Here is a 21,177-nt window from a genome sequence, read left to right on the forward strand (position 1 = left end):
TACATGCATTTTACTTGCATGTGGGAATAAACGCTCTGTACACACAGAGAGAGTTCCAAAGTACCACAAAATAAATGCATGGCTTTGACACCTTTCTCAAAGTCTTGTTTTCTCAACTAGCTGTTGCTTCATCTTGCATCTCCTTCCGAGAGTCTCTCAGCATACGCTGAATTGCGAATGACAGGGGGCTCTTCTCTGTGGGAGTCCAAGTAAGTGTTTCTTCAGGGCTTTGGAGTACAGGGGCTGGCCGCCTTGTCAGTGGCAGCCGCACTCCTCCACGATCATGTCCTCATGGTGCCGCAGCACCACGCCGTCGTTCTCATAGTAGAGCATGGAGAGCGGGCTGAGGCGAGTGGGCACGCAGGACGGACACGTCACGCGCTCTGGATGGTAGAGCTTCAGCAGACTCTGAAACACAAAAAAATACAAGGGTACACATTAGTGGATTCATAGCTCAATGCGTTTGGAACTGCATGATGGTGAAAGCAAGGATGAGACTTTAAGCAACTGCACTGAAATATAAAGGTCAAATCTACACCAGCAAAAGTGCAAAGGGCATTAACTGTACATGTGTCATTTTACTGAAGAGACTTTCTTTTTTTTTCACTTTTTACTTTTAATTCTTACCTGCATGTAAGCGTGGTTGGTAGGGTTGAAGGACTCATCCACTGGACTGGGACAATCCCCCTCACAACGGAAGGCGTTGTAGCGCTTGGGGTACACGATCCACTCGTTCCAGCCGATCTGGTCGAAGTCTACCCACATGTCCACCTTCCTGCACAGCGGCCTCTGCCTGGCCTCAGCTGGAGGTGCAGCGGCTACCACGCTAGCTGCTGCTCGCACCCTCTCCCTCTCCTTGCGGTTCCTCTTGTGGCGCCGGCCCTGGCTGTCCCCGCTGGCTCGGTCCAGCATCACGTACTTGGAGTGCTCCACGGTGTGGATGAGGGTGGGGGTGTGTTGGCCATCCCGGGCCAGGTTGTGCTTCAAGAAGACGACCATCATGACCCGGTCAGCCGTCGGGTGCCGGACCCTCTTCGCTCTCGCACCTGAGTGACGGAGCTTGTGGCTGACCGCGCCAGCCTCTTCATCCCCGCTCCCGTGCTCTGGTGCGTCCAGCAGCTCCTCCTCTACCTCCACCTCACCGGGCACTGTTCCGCCCTGGTGCAGCCAGTACTTGAGCAGATCCGTCACATTGAAGACCTTCCAGGAGGAGCTGCTTGTGCTGGGGGCAGCGCTGAAGCTACCCAGGAAGAGCCGCTCATCCGGGCAGGTCAGGGCCCCCGGAGCGCAGCCCTGCTTGCGGGAGTGGAAAACGTCGATAGTGACACGCTTGGAAGAGGAGAGTGCAGGCAGTCGGAAGCGCAGCTCCGACAGCTGAATGTTGTCGCTGGCAGAGATAGAAGACATGTCGAATGTGACAGTCCACCTCTCCCCAACCTGATGGCAACCTGGAGAAAAAAAGGGAAAAAAATCAAGGTTTTGATTAAAATACTTCCTGGTTAAATGCCATATTAGAAGTGCACAGTAGGTCGTTATATGATGCAGACACAAGAAACGTCTCTAAACAACTCGAAAGAATCTAACAGATCCTAAAAGGCAGGCCTAGTCATCGTGAAGGGAAAAACGTATGTGCTGAAAAGCTACTGTGGAGACGGGCACTAACTAAATGTCAAAACATATGGACGGGAGAGGGGAGACAAGCCCGGAGAAGTGGAAAGAGATGTGTATTGAACCTCCCTCGAGGTCACATTTGTAACAGACGTCTGAGGCTCCGCTAATACACACACTCGCTCACATAAATCAAAAATGCTCTTTAAAGTCGAATAAGCATCGTGACACTCCAGGGCTGTAAAAGGGGAGGATCAGATAAGCGCAGATAAACGCCGCGTGGAGCACCTGATAACGAGCAGATGAGAGGATTCAAGGAAGGATCCTTGGGCAGCTGCTAAAGGACTCAACTAGTCGACGCTCCAAATCCACCCGTAAATTAAAATCATGCATTGACAGCCGCATATAATCGTGTATCATTGACCAAATAATAACTGACCAATAGTTACATTGACCAAAAATTACATTAGAGAAAATATCGGATGTATGGTAAATATGTTGGACAGTGTAAATTAGGCTACATGACACGAATAAAGGACACTCAATTCATGCATTAAGTTCATGCACATGATACAAATATTAAAACATAAATCGTTATCAAAAAAAGTACTCACTTCTTGCAATCAGACTGAGAACTGAGTCTGAATCGTGCAATGCCGGGTTGTCGTTGCTTGTGCTGCTGGCGTGACTGAAGGCCGTGGTCCTCGTTGTATCTGCGCTCTTGAAGGTTCGGTAAAGTTGCATCATGTACAGGGGGTATCTGTTTGAACTGTACGCTGGAGGACTGTATCCAAAAGTAGAGCTGGATTTAAGAGGACCCCCGCCAGGTTGCTGGGACTCGTGAGATCCTTGGAAAAGAGCCCCACTGAGATCCAGTTTGCCGGAGTGCATGATCGGTTCCGGATTCCCAGCAGTGGTCACTGAGACGAGGAGCGAGAAGACGACAGCGTGAACGAAGCTCTCCATGACTGAAAATAAGATGTATTCCCTTTCTTGTTTAATCTGCAGCTGTGAAAACTGCAGAGAGCGCTCTAGCTTCTGTCTGCTTGCTTGTCTGGCTCGAAATGATGCTGCGAGGAGAAGGTGGCCAAACCAGAGCATTTATAGCGGACAGCTGCCCTTTGATGAACCCTGTCATCGCCGGGTCTTTGAAGTAGCCTATGATCCCCAAAGTACCTCGAGAGGGGAAAAAAGGGTTAACTCTGTCAAGTTCATTGTCTCTCGAAACTGTCTGCCTTTTCATATTCATGAAGTGCTAGCACACTAATCCTTTTGTGTTGTATATTGGAAAAGGCCTTTGATAAGACACTTTAACAATAATATTAGTTAAATAACTGTATGTACATGACTGAGTGAAAAGGGACCTTTGATTAAGAGGATGCTAGCCACGCGAGCGTAATGAGTATTTTTACCTGTATCTTTTTTCGAAACCAGAAGCTGAGATCCAAAAGCCAGGATGTAACAAGAAATAATTTTAACTTGATTTAGATTAAAATTAATTGCTTTCGAGTGCAATAGGTTTCTAGTAAAACATCATTGAAACACAATAGATTTAACGTATCTACTTTTCTCATTAAATGTTATAGTAATTACATAAAGACGGTAATAACATTTTAATTGGGTAATATAATTATTATACATTAACGTTTTTTCAGACGTATGCAATGTATTATATGGATGGTATGAAGTAAATTAATACGTAGCCTACTGTACCTGTAATTTTGCAGTCTTATTTTAAAATGACTTTACATTTTAAGTGAGATGTACACAAGAGAAAGCCTGTGGAAAGCAAGGGAATTCCTATATATATATATATGTATGTATGTATATAGGTAGGTTATTTATATTGGTCTGAACATAAAACGAACATAATAAAATGATGACGAGCTTAGAAGTTTATTACTTCTAAGAAATTACTCCTATTGATCTTCTTGTAAGGACCACTGATATTAAGCGCAGTACCGCAATTAATTTGTGTACAAAAGGGTGTATTGTTTGATCCAGATTTAAGTGTGAAAATGTCAAAGACACGGCATAAGACATCACATACATTTTTGATATTATACTCAGCCTTTTATGTGCTTTGAACCAAAGGAAATCTTCAAAAGACATTTTGAACACGGGAAAATAACATCCTTTTTCGTCCTGCTATTCAGTCCATTAGTTAATCTTAGATATAATTTGTTCCGTGGCCACACCCAATTAAAGTAATAGGAGATACAGTCAACATAATGGGAACTTCCTAATTTCGACGGCGTTATCTGGCACTACCCAGCACGTTTATATATTTATGAAACTGAAGCTAATTCCCGTTGACCATTTCTTCCCAATTTCTACTTTTGCGTTAACAATATGTAAGAATGAAAGAATTTAATTGTGGATGCAAACGGCTAAATATCGCTTATTGTAGCGTTTCAAAAAGCCGAAACAATTCCTACCGAAACACTTCTATGCGAAGTCACTTTTAATAAACACATATATGCTATCTCTTACAGCCGCTAAAAACTACCTCTGGGTTTCAGTATGTTTGGTCGAAAAGCTAAAGCGTAATAAGCCCCACACCACTTAAAAATACACAACACCACAACTTAATGCAGGCCATTCTGGGACGCACCCAAGATGCCACCCGCAATTCAAATTTCAAGCAAGACTAGTCTCAAACCCTTAATAGCAAGCGGTCTAAAGTAACTTCCGTGATTTCCCAAAAATTCTCCAATTTAAAACAAACAAGTAGGACATGGGCCAGCTATGCATAAACATACTACATAATACGCTGTGTAACATAATTTTGGCAGGTTTTTTTTTCAGAGCCCCACCATCCCGAGCATTATGCCTCAAAGTGAAGTACGGATGTGCGTAAAATACTGTACTGAAACCCATCGACATCAGCAGTGGGTCATGCGTTGAAAGTTAATACTGTAACAAAACCAGGAAGGAACACTGTCTATAAATCAGCACATTGTATCACTTCGTGGCACAGCCTTCAATCATTCACCGAATTTACCAAACAAATTAATGTGTGAGGATGTGGCCAACGAAGGCGTGTCCGATTCCTAGATGGCCCAGCTCTTTTGTACTCTCAGGCAAGGTACTTAACCTGAATTGTTTCAGTAAATATCCAGCTGTATAAACTGGTAACATCCGTAAATATGAGATGAGATATGCAACTAGATCTAGAAAAAAAGCATCTGCCAAGTAAAATGTTACAGAATTATGAAATTGATTTAGCAAATGCTTGGAGTGACCGATATTAACCCCCATCAAGAAAAACGCGCTGACCATTCCTTGCAAAAACGTACGTATTTATTATTAGGAATACTGTACATATTAATGAGTGATTACTGATTGATCGACTGACTGATTACTAATGAATAATTACTTTAGAATGTTTACATTTTAATTTTACAAATAAATATTAAGTTATACAAATATTCAAAAACAATTTTAAAATTCTTTGATAATATCGTAACTATGGTAATATTCTGTACATCAGCTGAAGACAAGCTAACCATAGCTGATAAAATAAACTGAAATGAATAAACTAGCTGCTCCTGAACATGAAAATTAGAAAACTCACTCTACTTGATCTAAAAAAATAAATAGGATTACAGATGGAGTATGGTTCACGTATCATTAAAGAAGTAAACAATATTTGATAAATGTGAAAACAGGAACTGTGCGGTTGCCATGCATTGTCCTCACTATGATAAGGTATGGAATATATGGTATTTTCTTCCTGCTACCATATCATTCTTTTGTGTAATCTTGAATCAGATTCGCATTACATTTCTGGAACTGTCATTTATGTTGGGTCTCAGGCCAGGAATACTCAGAGGAGTCCATCTACTAAAAATCCCAACCTTCAGTCATGTTTCTAAGGCAACCCCACTGAAGCGCCAAAAAAATCCCCCGTTCCTGAAGCCAGGGAGCACCTGTTAATTATTGGTCAAGCAAATGAAACATAAGTAGCCTTTGGGCACTGAGACTTCTTCAGTGTTGTTGCACATCTTCAGAAAGCTGGGAATACTCGGGAATAATCCCTAATATTTAGGGATTTTAATTTGAAATATAAACTGATCAATCCATAATTGGGAATGCTGCTTGAATGTTGGGTTATCTAAGTAATCAGCTATGTCAAGGTTTTCTAAAGGGGGTCCCAGTAACACTTATTACAGCATATCTCAACAGTTCAGCTTCAAGCCATTCTGAAAATACAGTAACATAAATGGTCAGTTTCCAATTTGGAAACATGTAAGTGTTGGTCAGCAAATAATTTAGTCAAAGTGGGTGCTTTTTCAGTGCATAATAGTTCTTCTGTACCAAAGTAGTTAGTGTGTTTGCCTGTGTGTGTGAGTGTATGTGCATGTGTTTGAGAGTTTGAGATGATGGACATCCTGGTGCTTGTCAACTGCTTGGCTCTTTCACAATCCACTGAAGAAGGTCCTCACCTGAGCAGGAAGAGAAATATGTGTTATAGTAATTACAGCAGACATAAAACAAAACAAAACCTTTGTCATAAAATGTGCTGGCGTTTTTAAAGGAAGAATGTCGAAAGGAAGCGTGGTCAAAAATAGAGCCAACAACGCCCTCTTGTGGTGAAAATTGTACTCAAGCGCAAGTGTGCCTTTGTGTGGCTAACCACAACAGGTTAACTAAGTAAGATGGGAAGACTACCTGGGTGATCAGGTTTTCCTGCACCTTCTTGTCTGTTTCAAACTCCACGCTGGCATCTAGAGTCAACACAGGCACCTTCTTGAGATGCTCAAAGTGCAACCTGAGTGATAGAAAATGAGAAATGAGAAAGACCAAAGGATTAGGTCTTAATAGACAGTATTTAATCCCTTGATATCATGAAACATCAATGTTGTTGTGTTAAGTCTTTAGGAAATAGACAAGGGAATCTGAACTGATGATGTGAGGTTCTTTCAAAGAACTAGTTTTAAAATTTTTAAGAATCAGCCAACAGAGCCCAGATCTTAAGTATAAATGATTACATGGAGGCAAGAAATGAAAAAATATAAAAATGTATGTGTATATATCCATCCCCCCTTAGTTTGGTTTATTACAGGTGAATCAGGTGGCAGACCCCTGAGTCTAAATACTTATCTGCACTGAAAGTCAAGTTTAGCACAACTTCAAAACAACATTGACTTGTCTGCAGCTGAACCTAAAAAACAGACTAATACAACAGAGCTTATGCTGTACATCTCACTTAAGAGTGACCAGCACAACAGTTAGTCTTGGTGCTACAAAAAGACACTGACAAACAGACAGGAAAAGTCTCTCACTCTGTGCTCTTGTCGACCAGCCACTTCTCATGTTGAATGTGCAGTTTCTCCAGGTAGTCCAACTCCACCCCACTCTCTTCCTCTCGCCCACGTCGCCCCAGACGCTCCATGCATGTCTGTCTCACACACACACACACACAATACAAAATGTAGAAATCTGTAGGGTGACTTCTGTGCGAGGAAAGGCATGCATGCAGCACAAAAAGTCCCTCATGCAAACAGAACACGAGTGATGACCCTGGTGTGAAGCTAACACCTTTTCACCTCAGCCTCCCTGAATCAGGGGGCATGGGGTGTGATGATTGGTGTTCGGCACAAGATGGCGGTTACCTTTGGAGGGGCCCTGAGGTAGATGATGCCCTCTAGGTGCATGCGGCGGGCAAACTGCTCCACCAGGAAGGAGTGCCAGTCCTGGTAGACAGCCCACTCCGTGGGGCTGATGCAACCAAGCTCGAACATGTTCAGCGCAAAAATATACCTGTGACAACAGTACAAGGATGCATAGAGACAATGCATCACATCTGGGTATTTCAACACCATTGCGTTAAAACAGTGGGTCAAATATGCACCAAATTGAAATCCACATCTGCCATGAACGAAAGACAATAATTATTTCTCCTGTAACACCTGGGCCGGGCTTCTCCAATGAGCTCAACTGTTTGGCCCTTGATCAGATCTCATCAACACAGTCCTCTTGACCTCTTGTGGTCAGGCTGCAAAAACGCAGCCTTGCTAATCGAACAAAAGCCGTACAGATTCACCTGATCCCCCCCCCGCGGGCCCTCACCTGTCACTGTAGACAGAGCGCTCAAACACCTGCACAGGTGTGCCCTCTGCAGCAAGCAGGCGGGCAGGCGGTGGCTGCAGCTGCGTGCGCATGCGGCTCATGCAGGAAAAGGTTTGGAAGGTGTAGGACCAACGCTGTGGATCCTGGTACATCATCTGCAACAGGTTACTACCTGTCTGTTGGGGAAATGCCACTGTCAGGGGCGCAAATGCACAGAGGGAGCAGGGTCTCATCAATGGAAAGACTGAATGGCTGAACACACAGGGTTACTACACCAAGTGAGAAAAAAACTGTGTATTCACAGCCGTTCAGACATTGATCATGAAGGATACAGACACGTTTCAGCTGTGTCCAAAGACAATTGCAATTCCAGTGCAATTTATAAAGGTCTTACCTGTGAAGATGAACCTTCAACATTCTGCCACTTGCTGACAGGCTCTTGTACAACTTCCCAGTCCTGACTTGAAGACTGCAGAAGTCGTGCAAAAGTTGATTTACCAACCGCTGGTTGAGACAAAAACATATGTCCACTTGCATGTCAAGGGTCTTGTGCAATTAAATTTAAGTTATCCTACTTGTTTTTTGTAATGCAGTGTGCGCTTTTTTATTTTTAAATTAAAACTCACGTAAACAGTAGTAAGGTAAGTAAAAACCACAAAGACCACATGAGTGACAGACTGGTGCCTAGCTAGCTATATCAAAGCAATGGAGAATTATGCAATCATAGCCCACTATGTAAGTGAGCAGAGCATTTTTTTCCCATTAGCCGATGAACTGTACTACAAAACAGCTGCAGCGACATGCTGTGTGCAATTTCTAGCAAGATAGCTAGCTAAAGCATAATAGCATAACAGATCACTTCTTGACTACCAGGGAGAGCCATCCGCTTGAGGCACTGTATGGTCACGACTAATATGACAATTCATATAGCCAGTTAGCTATATTTTAAGAAATACTCACCTATATTCCCCTCTATAGAAACTCTCTTGACCCGACTAACCGCGTCCATTTGTTTGGTATCAATGTGCAAATGCGCTGAGGAACAAGGACGGTCAGTCACTTCGCTCGGCATTTCTCTGTTATCCAAGACACCTAACTTGGCATACCAGGTTCTCGAACCAAATCTCCGACCTAATAACCTGGTCACAGAAGTCCTCGAGCAATCAGTACCGAGAAACAGTACAGAGACAATGACTTTGTTTTTACAAACGGACGCCGGATTCAAAAAATTGTATCGAAGAGCAAAAGTTAGTGACAGAGCGCGAGACATGGCCTTTTGGGACTGCGTTATACGAACAATTTCCTAGTGACAACTATACGACTGTATGGCGTCTCATCACGTGTAGGATTCTTGCATTGGTTCATCCCAATTGAAAATTCGGTCCATGTGCCCTTTCCACCACCGGATGTTTTCATCTAATGTCCCAGCGACAAAATTCACTTCCGGGTCAACTCGCTCACGGAGTTTACGTAACAATTTTGTTTTTCCACGAAGTTTTTTTCTCTCGTTTTTCCACGGCGTACGTTGACTACATGTTGTTTTTAGTGTTTCTTCGAAATTCTTAAGCCTTTTCCTTAATTCGTTGGTTGTCAGTTTAGTTTCCTATTTCTAATCAGCGTTTTAATAACCAGTGCTAGGACTGACTTCCATAGTTTATTAAGATTAAAAAATCTGCCCAGAGCCTGCAACTACACTGTTTTTTGTGAATTGAAGATTTTAAGTCTTGTCACTGCTGTGCATAAAAACCGATTCAAGCTTTTTACGAACAAGATATCAGACTAATTCCTTTAATTTTCGAACTATCTGTCATTTCGACTAAGTGATAACTATTGGCATTTTCAGATAGGGACAACATAATCAACTCAATACCTAAGCTTTAGAGAAAATAACGTCAAACGAAAGTAGTCATAGAGATGATACGAAACGTATAACGTGGTAATATTTGTTCATGCTGTAAAATAAAATACACCTTATTAAGACAGTAATATGTTCAAACCAAAAGGCGTGTCCTGTTTGTTGTTCTACATGAAAATGCAACATACTGCATTTTCAGGTACACTATATGGACAAAAGTATTTGGCCACACTTGTTTTTCAGGGTTTGGGCAAGGCCCCTTATCTCCAGTGAAGGGCAATCTTAATGCTTCAGCATACCAAGACATTTTGGACAATGCTATGCTTCCAACTTTGTGGCAAGTTTGGGGAAGGCCCTTTTCTATTCCAACATGACTGTGCCCCATTGCACAAAGCAAGGACTATAAAGACATGGTTTGATGAGTTCGGCGTGGAAGAACTTGACTGGCCCGCACAGAGCCCTGACCTCAACCCCATCAAGCACCTTTGGGACGGAGACTGCGAGCCAGGCCTTCTCGTTCAACATCAGTGCCTGACCTCATAAATGCTGTACAGGATGAATGGCCACAAATTCCCACAGAAACACTCCAAACACTTCATCTTGTGGAAAGCCTTCCAAGAAGAGTGGAAGCTGTTATAGCTGCAAAAGGGGGATCAACTCCATATTAAAGTATATATATTTGAATACAATGTCATTACAATGTAATGGTCAGGCGTCCGAATACTTCTGTCCATATAGTGTATCTAACGCGTGACTCTCTTGTACAGTAATGCTTTGGCTGCCACAGCATGTGAAGCACGCAAACAAAGATGAAGTGAGTGCCACACGAGACTGCACCACAAATGTGCATTTCTATAAATGTTCAAGAAAGAGACACAAATGCATATGTAAGTGAAGAAAAACAATCTCTGCATATTTTCTCTTTATTTAACAGCAAGCGATTGTGAAGAACACAAACTATACAGACAGTATTTTACTAAGGCACAGTTTTGTTCCAATGGTGCACTAAAAAACCACTTCATTAAACAATAAAATTTAAAGGAATGGCAGGAGTGCATCTATAGCCATTCTGTGTATTCTAGAAAATGGACCAAAGTAAAAGATGCTAAAACATAAAATATACAAAGCCCTCACATTTAAAAATAATCTAATCTAGTTTCTGCCACATGTAGGCTATAAAATTAGGCAAAATTACAAATCTCTGACATTGAGAAAGAAATTACTAATGGTTTTGCATGAAAAGTAAGTCAAATGACTACACTACAGATTATATTTCAACAGTAAAATGTAAATAAGCACACAAGCCGACAAAAAAATTGACGGTGGCTTTTTTTTTTTTTGAAAGCAGAAGGTCCTATTATATTAATTACAGACCATCTTACAGTATGGATAGACCTTCCTCATCAAAGTCAAAACCTGAAGCAAATAGAGGTTTCCTTTTTCTTTGTTATTCATTCCAGTATTTCCCAACCTGTTCCACACATGTACACACCATGTATCCAGGTTTTTGTTACAACTGTGTTTAATTTGATTAGGTATGATTGAGACGTTCAATTAATTATATTATACAGACAATGCAAGTTAGGGACTTTATTCCAAAATGTTAATATCTTCCACTTTAACATATTTGGAGAAGCCACTGCAATTAAGTTTCATTAGTTAACTGCTAGTTAATTCTAGTCAATTGTTCTGTTTAGTCCTGTTACTTTTTCTATTGCAGGCTAAGAGTTAACACACCCAATTAAGCATATTTAATCAAGCAGAACACTGACTCATAGTTTAAGGGGCAGAAATGAACAGAAATAAGTTTGAGCTATAGCGCTGCTTTTATTTTAGACCTTACTTCCTTCTGACAAGAAACTTATTTCACAAGACTTAACAGCAGATGTCCAACCCTAATCAATATCCAATTGAGAGCTTAATCAAAGAAAAACAAGCATACACAGTGTATCCTAGGACCAGGTTTGAAAAAACACTGATCAAAGGCACTCTCTCAAACCAACGGAATGAGCAAGTAGGCATGATTTGGTCTAGAAAGTTGAGGACATCAGTTCAACCCTGGTCAACAGGAAAGTAAACTGTTCATCTTCAATATTCACTAGCTGCAAGTGTCAGAAAACCAACAGTTACAACATGGAGTAAAAAGATACAGTAATAAAATCCATTTCTAACACTTGTATATGCTATTCAGTCATTATCTGCATCCCAGAACACCCTGTCATCCCCAGCAGTGACACAGAAAGATCAATGTGTCCTAGAGTCAGACCCTTCAACTGTTTCACTTATTAACAAGCTGTAAAATATAAGCATCTTGGAGTATGAATTGTTTAAGGGACTTCCTCCCTCTGTGGAGTGGATATTTCATAAAAATCTTGATAAAAGAAAGAACAATAAAATCTATTTGAATATACATGATACGCTGCATTACCACATGATGACAGATCACTTATGCATAAAAAGAGTGGAAGGGAGCACAATTAAGGTTAAGACTAGTAATGATTCTGGCAATCACAGTATTGAAATACTGTTGATGGCAACTTCCTTGAGAATGTTTATATAAAATGCTTAATTTCCCTACAAAACACACTAGTCAACAAGGCACAATTTATGTTCTGACCTTTAACTGACACCTTCTATGTATAAATGATACTTATTTGACTCTGAACTGCTCCTTCCTTGAGTTGCCTACCACAGAAGAAATAATTAGCGCTGCAAATATAGACGACTATTTATACAATAACTACAGTTCAACTACAGTTCAAACTGGTCACTTCAGAGAAGATGGACTTTAAATTGCTTTACTCTGCAGGAATACCAAAGTCAAACAAACTACCCTGCTTTGTAAACCATTTTAGACATACATAACAGAAAACCCATGCAAAGTTTTGAAAGTATTTTCAAGTAAGTCATGATTTAAAGGCCCTGTCCAATAATGTTCTCTATTGCTAATATATGCTGAAGTTTCACATACATGAATTATAAAAGTACAAATATCTTGTGTAAAACTGTTGATTGGATACTGATGTTTATATGAAATATCAAGGAGTAGAACACTGACATTCAAATTGAATTCAATGCAAAAACCTAAATCTTCATATGCATGTATGTGCTCCACATGTGATTAAAACGAAAGATCTTTAACTCTCTTAAAATTCACAATACACTATATTTTCTCATATTTCACCATGTCAGATACTTCATTTTGTTTAATTTAAATAAGCTAAAGTTTCTTCTCTTTTATTTTAAATAGATCTTATCTCTGCACAGCATGAAAACATTTTTACTGAAATTAGTGACAACATATGGAAAACAACCATATGGCAGATTAGCACATTAAAAAAAATAGATCTCATACTATTGTTGCTAATATTCTCAATTTCTCTTTTTCTAACTGTCCACAACTTCCTTAAACTTTTTAAAAAACAACAGTGGCAGTGGCTATGCAACTTGAAACATAAAATTTGCACACATTGACTGCTTTATAGCCACTGCAATCACATTCATCATTAATGTAGAGTGAACATAAAAAAGAAAAAAATGATTACCCTATAAAAATCACTTGTATTCTATCAGATTTAAGGCAGCAATCTTGTCAAAAAGATGCTGGTTTGAGCCTTTATTCCTTAAACTATATTGGTCCACAATGAGCAAGTAATTTAATGAGTGATTATTTAATTTATGGCGCTTGCAATGATGATCAATTTGCCTTTTAACACATAGCACACAGTCAGGCATTGTATGTTCTAAAACCTCATCATGAGAGACTAAACAAGCTAACCCATTCACTTTCTATAAATTGTCCACAATGGGGGCAACAGAGACACAGGAGAGATGGAAGTGGTTCTCAAGAAGGTAAAATACTAAAAGGTGATGCATTTTCCAGCAGGAAGAAGAACAAGAATGGGAAGAGACACAAATGTGACCCTTCAGGTGAGGGTGGGACACACCCAACTAAAGGCCTCTGTGGATGAGGTGGGGGGTGGGGGATTGGGGATGGGGGATGGGGGATTGGGGAGGGCGGGGGGGTGCGGGACTCCTCTGCACCACTAAGAATACTTCTAACAGTGACAAAGAGGCACTGATTGAGACAGAAAGAAACAGAGGAAGTGACTGTCACAGAGAGTGAGGAAGAAGAAAGTGTAAGAGAGGAAGTGAATGAGACAGAGCAAGATTCCCTCTATCGATCCTTGGAGCCAAGCTTCTCGATCAGATCCTGCAGGGGAGCCAGCTCCCGCCGGTCGATCAGGTTGAACTCCTGCAGTGACACACAAACATCCTCATCAGAACACTGCTGGCAGCCGTGTACTCATCCCAGCTACTACACAGCTAGGAGGTGAAAAAGAAAGTAGCTCATCCTAGACTCATGTTTACCGTGTTGTCCTGTCCTCTGCATTCAACGAGTACAACATGGGATGATCTTTTACAAAGGAAAAATGCCAGTTTGCATACTGCAGCAGGCTTTGCAGAAACCTGCTCATATGCTGCTCATACCTGCTCACTGTATGGGGGAGGCAATGATTTAATGGTGATTTTATGATTAAATGCTAATTTTAACATCTGCTGGCATTTTTATGCAACCCATCTTACCTGCATCTGCACCAATCCTACCTATTGGAAGATGTGGAAGTGGTCGAGGTAGGTTTGCGTATATGCGTGTGTGGTCATGTGTGCGTGTGTGCACGTGCTTGCAAGTGTGTTTTTCTGTCGATCCATCCCACCTGCACAAAGAAGATGAAATGCTTGAAGGAAGTATTGAGGTGGGCCTCTTCCTGGAGCTGCATGACAGAGTCAAAGTGCTGGTGGTAGATGTGGGCATACACCCGGAACAGACGCTTCAAGATTGTCTTCGCCACAGACATGAAGTTCTTAGGGAAGGGCACTCCTGGAGAGGGAGAGAGGGCACATGTCACACTTTCTGATCTTGTGGGGTGTGTGTGTATGTACGTGCGTATGTGTGTATAGACTCTGGGCATGAGCTGAGAGAGACATTCCCTAAAAAACCCTCTGACATACTATCAAAAGACCCCTGAATCAAGCAGGGGGTGGAAAGAATATGTAGCAGTAAAATGCATATACGAGAAATGGAAAGGGACTGTCACACACTGACCGATCTTTGAGGGGAACAGCGTTTCATCATCCAGCTGGTCCTGTACCCAGGTCATCAAGTAGTCAATGTACTTGGGAGCAGAGCACTTGATGGGCTTCTTAATGTTTGTGCCATCTGCCCAGTGGTACTCATACCTAAGGCAGGGAGAGAGGGAGAAAGAGAGAAAATGTGGGAACAGTGAGATAACAGTCAAAGTTTAATGTTTTGTTGTACCTTGGAATGAGTACAGCAAAAGCTTTCAGAGTTCAATATCAACAGTTGCCCACCTGCCTGGGGCAAGTAAAAACATGTTTTGGGCAAGTAAAACCTGCCAGTGACTTGCCCAACTGCACAGGTGACAATTCAGAACAAACTTAGCATTTCAGTCTGCAAAATCCACAGTTTCTCTGTGCCCGCTGTCTGGTAAGGACATCAGCAGTTGTGTGTTTTTGTGTGAAAAATGAACAAAGTGGGTAAAGTTTGGTCCTGTGACTAACCATACCTTGACCAAAAACTAGCTACCTGTGACAGTGGAAGATAACTAAATTGACCACATACTGTAAGAGTTGTATAAAAAACTCTTTTTTTCTGCCCTGCATGACTTTCAGAGCTTGCGTCTAAGGCAGAAAATTCTCCAATGTTTCTCACCCACTGGGCCATGACCCAAAATGGACTGTGGCAGTTTTTGCACCGGGTTGCAAGAGAAACTCCTTCTGTAAATGGTTGCGGAGTAGCACTGAGTGAAAGTTTTTATCAAGCAACCAAACAGTAGTGACCTGCACAACAGGACTCTTTTGTAACAATGAGGTCTACTGATGTACAGAATGCTACCGGTGTAACGAACTGCCTAGTTAGTTTTACAGCTATCTCATTATTATAACTTCGTTAACTCAACTTGTTAATATTGCTAGCCAGCAAGTTACTGTCTACAACAGAAAGGTTTAACCAACTTGGATTCACATACAGCTCAAGTCTAGGCTTGCAAACATTGTGCAATAGGTGCCTATTTCAGTTTCCAATTATGTACAATGGTGAAGTTGGATTTTCCACACAAAAAATACAGAAAAAACAAGACAGAGTTACTGCCTGATCCAACTCCATTTATTCACCTGACCTGCTTGCATAGCAGTGCTGTTAATTAATGCTGTATGTCAGCTTCAACTCTGAGAGCAAATTGTAAAGCAAACACACAGGTGATCAAAATTACGACAAGTCATTTTTTACACAGTTTATGTTATAGTCAAACTATGCCATGTCCCTGCCAATAGAAATTTTGTTCAGGCTAGCAGATATCTGACCAACTTGCCCAACCTGGGAAGTGAGAAAAACCTTAATGTTGAACCCTGATTTGGTGCTTTGCTTCCCCCTCCACTTTCTATGTAAATTAAGTTAAATGTAAGTAAGTTAAAAGACTGTAATCAAATATGCAGAGTTAATTTATCTCCTAACATATTCATTATCTGAAAACATCTGCTTTGGACCAGACACAGTGTTATTGCTAGTCAACAACAATGTACATGTCAACTTTGTAAACTATGTAAATCAGAGGGGCAAGAGACAGAGGCAGGAGACAGAGAGTGTGAGAGGCAGTCAGATAAAGACAATGACCTTTATTAGTGCTATGCACATGTTCCTACCGACAGGAAGTGGACCAAGGCCTCTTCCTACTGATTAGAGGCCACGAATGGCCAATGGAGAAGTGGATTGTAGAGGGAGGAAGTGTCAGAGTGCATCTAAACTGTGCTGTTTGTGCACAGCACACACAAGTACAGAAAGGAACAGCACACATTTGCATTAGCTTCCATTCCTTTTCAGTGACAATGCAATATGTCTAGTGATGGGGCAGCAACTAAGGAACCCTTCTAAGATTTCCTGAGACTTCAATGACAGTCAGGTGCGCCAATGTGCATCTCTCACCTTGGCCCGGCAGACATCACTGCACAGCTGGTCTCAGTGCAGAACTCAGTGATGGTGCCATACAGCATGTTAATCTGGTTGAAGAAGTCCACAGCTGAAATGAGAAGTGTATGCATCCCACATTACCCCAGATAATATGCAAAGGAAAATGAGCAGAGGCCTGTTGCCTCTATTGTGCATGAGTTATGGTGAAGCTGCAGGCATCCTTTTTTTTTTAGCTTCCCCCCTTTATCACCCCAATGCTGGAATATGCAACTGCACATTAAGATAATCTCCCCACTAGCACTAGCACATGAGGCTAAGGCATGATGAAGGCAATGCTTCAATACAGCTGTACACCAAACCACGACACCATGCACCGTGGAGAAGTGCTCCTCCCTAGCATCATCTGAGCAACTCTTAGGCACCAATGAGTCACATGGTGTCAGAATGACAGAACCCTGGCTGAAGTGACCAACAAAACTAAACCAAATGTGCTGCTGTGGACTCATGGTCACTGTTGGTGAATGGCACAGCTGACACTAAAACTCAGGGCTCTACCTGCACTTGGTAGAAAATACTCAACCAAATGTGCCACTCAGTAGAACTAGCTCTGGTACTAACTCTACAGAATACATGAGCTCCATGTGGCTGAGGAAATGGGGACAGAACTTTCAAACTGACGTTGGGAGTTTTTTCCAGCCAGGACTGAACACGCGCATGAGGTCATATGGGTGATTTCCCATATGGCAAACTGGGGTGCAACCCTAAATGAAAAACCTTTCCTGCAAACCAAAAGATCCACCCCGCTGTAGCTTGTGGATCTAGTCCCTTATCTTTCACCTGGTCTCTCCCCCACATTCTCCCCATTTCCCCTAGCCCTGATTCACATTCCTCTAATCCAGACCCCAATCTCCATGTTCCCCACCCCTACTCCGCTCCCTCTGACACCCAGCCCCGCACGCACTGTTGACTGCGATCCATTCGTTGAGGTCCTCTCCCTCTGGCAGCATGACAGCCTGCCGCAGGTTGCCGCTGCCCAGTGTGGCCTCCGCATGCTTCAGCAGCTCATACTGGTGCGAACCCTCCGGGATGTTCTTCTTTGGTTTGAAGGTCTTTGACGAGCGGCTGCCACTGAGGGAGATATGCCAGGACACGTGAGCTGTAGTGTGCGTGTGGGTTATGGCCACCGCCAGACAGCAAGACAGAGGGAGCAGGAGTTTTAAGACGTGGCTGGATCACTCCATTTGAAACATGTACAGCTTTTGAAATGACCCACTCAAAATGGCCTATCCCATTTCCCTTGTTGCAGGAAAAGCTCAGTACATAGGTCATACTTGTTTCTTAAAATAATTTAGGATATTGTTAACCGGTTATCAAGCTGGCTGGAAATTTCCATTAAGGCAAAATCAGATGGATCAGCGTTTCATTTAAATGCTGTGAGCAAAAGACTAAAAATGTGAGGCCGCTCATAAACCAAACCATGTTAAGGTATACTTAAGGTATATAATATCAAAGGTGGCATAACGTGGACGGAGGTAAATCTGAATTAGACTACGGCACACATCACAGCGAGTTAAGAGCTGCGAAAGAAAAACACAAAATATCGATTTATACATCAATATTAATTAAACCCATATTTCACTGCAACAGCAGCGTGTGAACTGCGCACTACAAACGACAATTTAAGAATGTGCAAACACATATGCCTCTGTAAGAGCAAAGTGTGAATTGTGCATTGGTTATACACGTGTGAAGCCTGAACGATACTATTAGTTAAACAACGCAAACTGAGTGTAGTGTCAGTGAGTCCCAGGATCTGCGCAAATGGGAACACAAAACAGATCCTGATACATATTGCAGGCTCCGTAGCCTTATCTGTAACTACCATAATGACAAAAGAAATTAAGTTACCTAACTAGCTGTTCTTTCAGAAATCATGTCTGTCTACAATAGCTTCTCTGTCGACTTCTTTCCCAAAAGTGCCATTTTAAATAACAAACCAAGCAAATATTCTGATTTCAAGCACATGATAATGTAAATATGAAATCCGACGTGCAGTCTGATACAGAACGTCTTAAAATCAAACAGGAAACACCGCAACTATGACTAACTAGGGCCTTGCTGAGAAAAAAAGATGGTTTTGGCTTCGGCTGACTGTCGCTTGTTAGCTGAAGATGTTGGCAGCTAGCTAGTTAGCTGCACAAAATGTTGGCTAACTTGAAGGCTTTTGGAAACCAACAACCTAGTTAGTTGGCTCGTATGCACAAGAGAAGAGCCCATTTTGAATTCAGACGCAGTCAGCCAGTCACAGGAAAACAGCTTAACTTATAGAAAGAAGACGCTGAAATGCTACTGAGTAGTTAGCTACCCTTACACATAACAGGAAGAGACGGCTAGCGTTCGTCGTTTTCGTTTCAATACTTACAAGAGGAAGCTCATTGTAGCTAACGTTAGCTAGCTAACTTTTGTTTCGCCCCAAAAAACGAAGAAAAAGATACACCTGCAGCAGTGCCAATGCCAATTTATGTTGTGCTGGCTATGCGACAGGTGATTCCGTTGGTGTGCTAGCTGAAATACAACCTTTCTTCAACTTTCTCGCTACCTGGATGGATTTTTACTACAAAGTTTCGGGTCCTCTGACTAGACACCGTGATGCGTTTAACAAGACTTATCGCGAGACTTTTCTGAGAATTGAGAGGAGCCAGAGTAGTTAAGTTAGGCGGGACTGCACGTCCTCGCATCGTTTTTTCCTCCCGAATAACAAGGTACGAATTCTTGATGTCACGAATTTCAATGACTAGAATTGCATTCTTGATATCGAAATAAGATTTGTTCATGTTAAAATGGAATCGATTATGACTCAGAATGAATTTACTGTGGGCTATGCAAAATCTGTTGTCATTGCAACATCTCCTCTCAAGACGCTCTCAACTGAAGACGCAATGCTATAAAGCTAGCACACGAATGCATTTACTAGAGTAAATTGTTAATTGTAAATAAATACGAATCGTAATTATGATTAGGCCAGGCTACGAAGAACAAAATTGTTGATATCAAAAATTACATTTATGATTAGTAAGATTTACTTACTGATATCTTCGATGTAAGTATAGTATTTTAACTCAGTCGCAACGCACAACAATTCAACGCACAAGTGTAGCATATTAAAACAGAAAATATATGAATTGCCAATCGAACTGGTGAAAATGGCATTTTAGGTGTCAGAAAGCTCGCACTCTATAACTGAATCTCAACTAGCTATTCAGTACGAATATACAGTTAGAACGGTCTGCAAATGGTGTGAGCAACACAGCGTTCATGTACATCAAAGCCGTTTTTAAATATGAGGGGAAAATCTCATTCGAATATTCGAGGCCAAATGATCTTGCAACTGTAAAGGAGTTATTAACCGGCAATTGAAAATGAGTTGCTTGACTATTTCTTTTCGTTTGTCCATTCTGTTAATCTAATCCCAAAAAGCATCTGTGCTCTCTTAATGAGGAATGACAGCTCTACAAAGGGGGGCGGGTCCCCTTCCAGTATTGGAGGACTTTGATAATAATTACAATGTTTATGTTCCTTTTGTGAGCTAACATATTAACTAGATTTTAAACCACCTTGTACTGTAAATTCTGCTACTGTAATGTAATGTAACCAGATGGCTATGGTAAGAAAGTAACATTCACAACCATACCTATTACACCGACTTGTCCGTTTCAGAGTGCAGTGTCTTTTCACTTTTTCATTGAGGTGCTGCCTAAAAATCATTATGCACTTATTATTAGGGTGGCTTTGCAAAACATGGGTTATAAAACTGGGATTGTGTGAAGAAAACTTTAAAATTAAATACCTGGTGGGTTACTGCTGCACCCATGCACTAGTAACTGCTCTCACTGTAAAATGTATCAATGTATAAAACCTATAATGTATAAATCTTACTTGACCTGGATAGGGGGTGTCTGCAAAGTGGATACACATTTAGATATGTTTTAGCTTTACCATATATGTCTTATTTAATGAAATTCAACCTAATCAGGTCTTGATATATTTATTACATGTACTGTAAGCCTGCACACAAGTTAAGATCTCTCATGTAATGTGCAACCATTGCTATGATGCTAATGTTTGGGCCTCCACTCAATTAATTGAACAACTAATGCATTGTGCTGAAAATGTAATTAGCATTACAAATGAACAAAAAGTGCAAAAAGACTTCTTGAAGAAGGTCATTTCCATTCGTATCAGTGTTCGATTAGCGGCTCAGCAAAATCTGATGTCTGAACTCAGTTGAAAGCCTACAGTACATGCACACGACATGGTTACTCCAGTTCAAAGATGGGGAAAGAGAGCAGTAAAGGATGAGGGATTAGAGAAATGAGTGGCATCCAGTGTAAAAATCACAGTAAAGCTTTTAAGCATGTTTTACTATCCTTGTTTCAGGAGTTTCAAGTGTGGGGAGTCCCCAGCATAAAACTGACCAAAACCAAGTTATCCTTCAGCCCAGCCAACACAGTCACGTTTCCCTTACGTTGCCGCAACGTAATTTAATGACCAAACATACGTTGCTACAACGTTAAGTCCGACGTCGCGGCAACGTGGAAAGTGAAAGGTGCCATTTCATAACGGCAACGTAATTTTGTGACGTTGTCTGTCC

General features: G+C 41.4%; 3 protein-coding genes across 3 annotated transcripts; all 3 read right to left on the bottom strand.

The window, feature by feature from the left end:
• Positions 1-255: 255 nt before the first annotated feature.
• On the bottom strand, positions 256-2,574 carry LOC118776146 (nodal homolog 2-A-like). The gene is made up of 3 exons (XM_036526254.1): positions 2,223-2,574; positions 628-1,448; positions 256-408 (listed from the first exon to the last, which is right to left on the bottom strand). The coding sequence occupies exons 1-3, from the start codon at positions 2,572-2,574 to the stop codon at positions 256-258; spliced, it is 1,326 nt and encodes a 441-aa protein (XP_036382147.1).
• Positions 2,575-5,160: 2,586 nt separating this feature from the next.
• dguok (deoxyguanosine kinase) lies at positions 5,161-9,077 on the bottom strand. The gene is made up of 7 exons (XM_036526759.1): positions 8,644-9,077; positions 8,078-8,187; positions 7,684-7,859; positions 7,227-7,374; positions 6,897-7,012; positions 6,283-6,382; positions 5,161-6,056 (listed from the first exon to the last, which is right to left on the bottom strand). Exons 1-7 carry the CDS (start codon positions 8,951-8,953, stop codon positions 6,030-6,032), a joined length of 987 nt encoding a protein of 328 aa, XP_036382652.1. The 5' UTR covers positions 8,954-9,077; the 3' UTR covers positions 5,161-6,029.
• A 4,456-nt stretch (positions 9,078-13,533) lies between these two features.
• Positions 13,534-19,185, bottom strand: mob1a (MOB kinase activator 1A). The gene is made up of 6 exons (XM_036526477.1): positions 18,949-19,185; positions 17,488-17,654; positions 16,542-16,635; positions 14,646-14,779; positions 14,257-14,420; positions 13,534-13,793 (listed from the first exon to the last, which is right to left on the bottom strand). Exons 1-6 carry the CDS (start codon positions 18,960-18,962, stop codon positions 13,716-13,718), a joined length of 651 nt encoding a protein of 216 aa, XP_036382370.1. The 5' UTR covers positions 18,963-19,185; the 3' UTR covers positions 13,534-13,715.
• Positions 19,186-21,177: the final 1,992 nt, after the last annotated feature.

This window comes from Megalops cyprinoides, chromosome 4 (genome assembly GCF_013368585.1).
Source record: "Megalops cyprinoides isolate fMegCyp1 chromosome 4, fMegCyp1.pri, whole genome shotgun sequence".
Taxonomy (NCBI): domain Eukaryota; kingdom Metazoa; phylum Chordata; class Actinopteri; order Elopiformes; family Megalopidae; genus Megalops; species Megalops cyprinoides.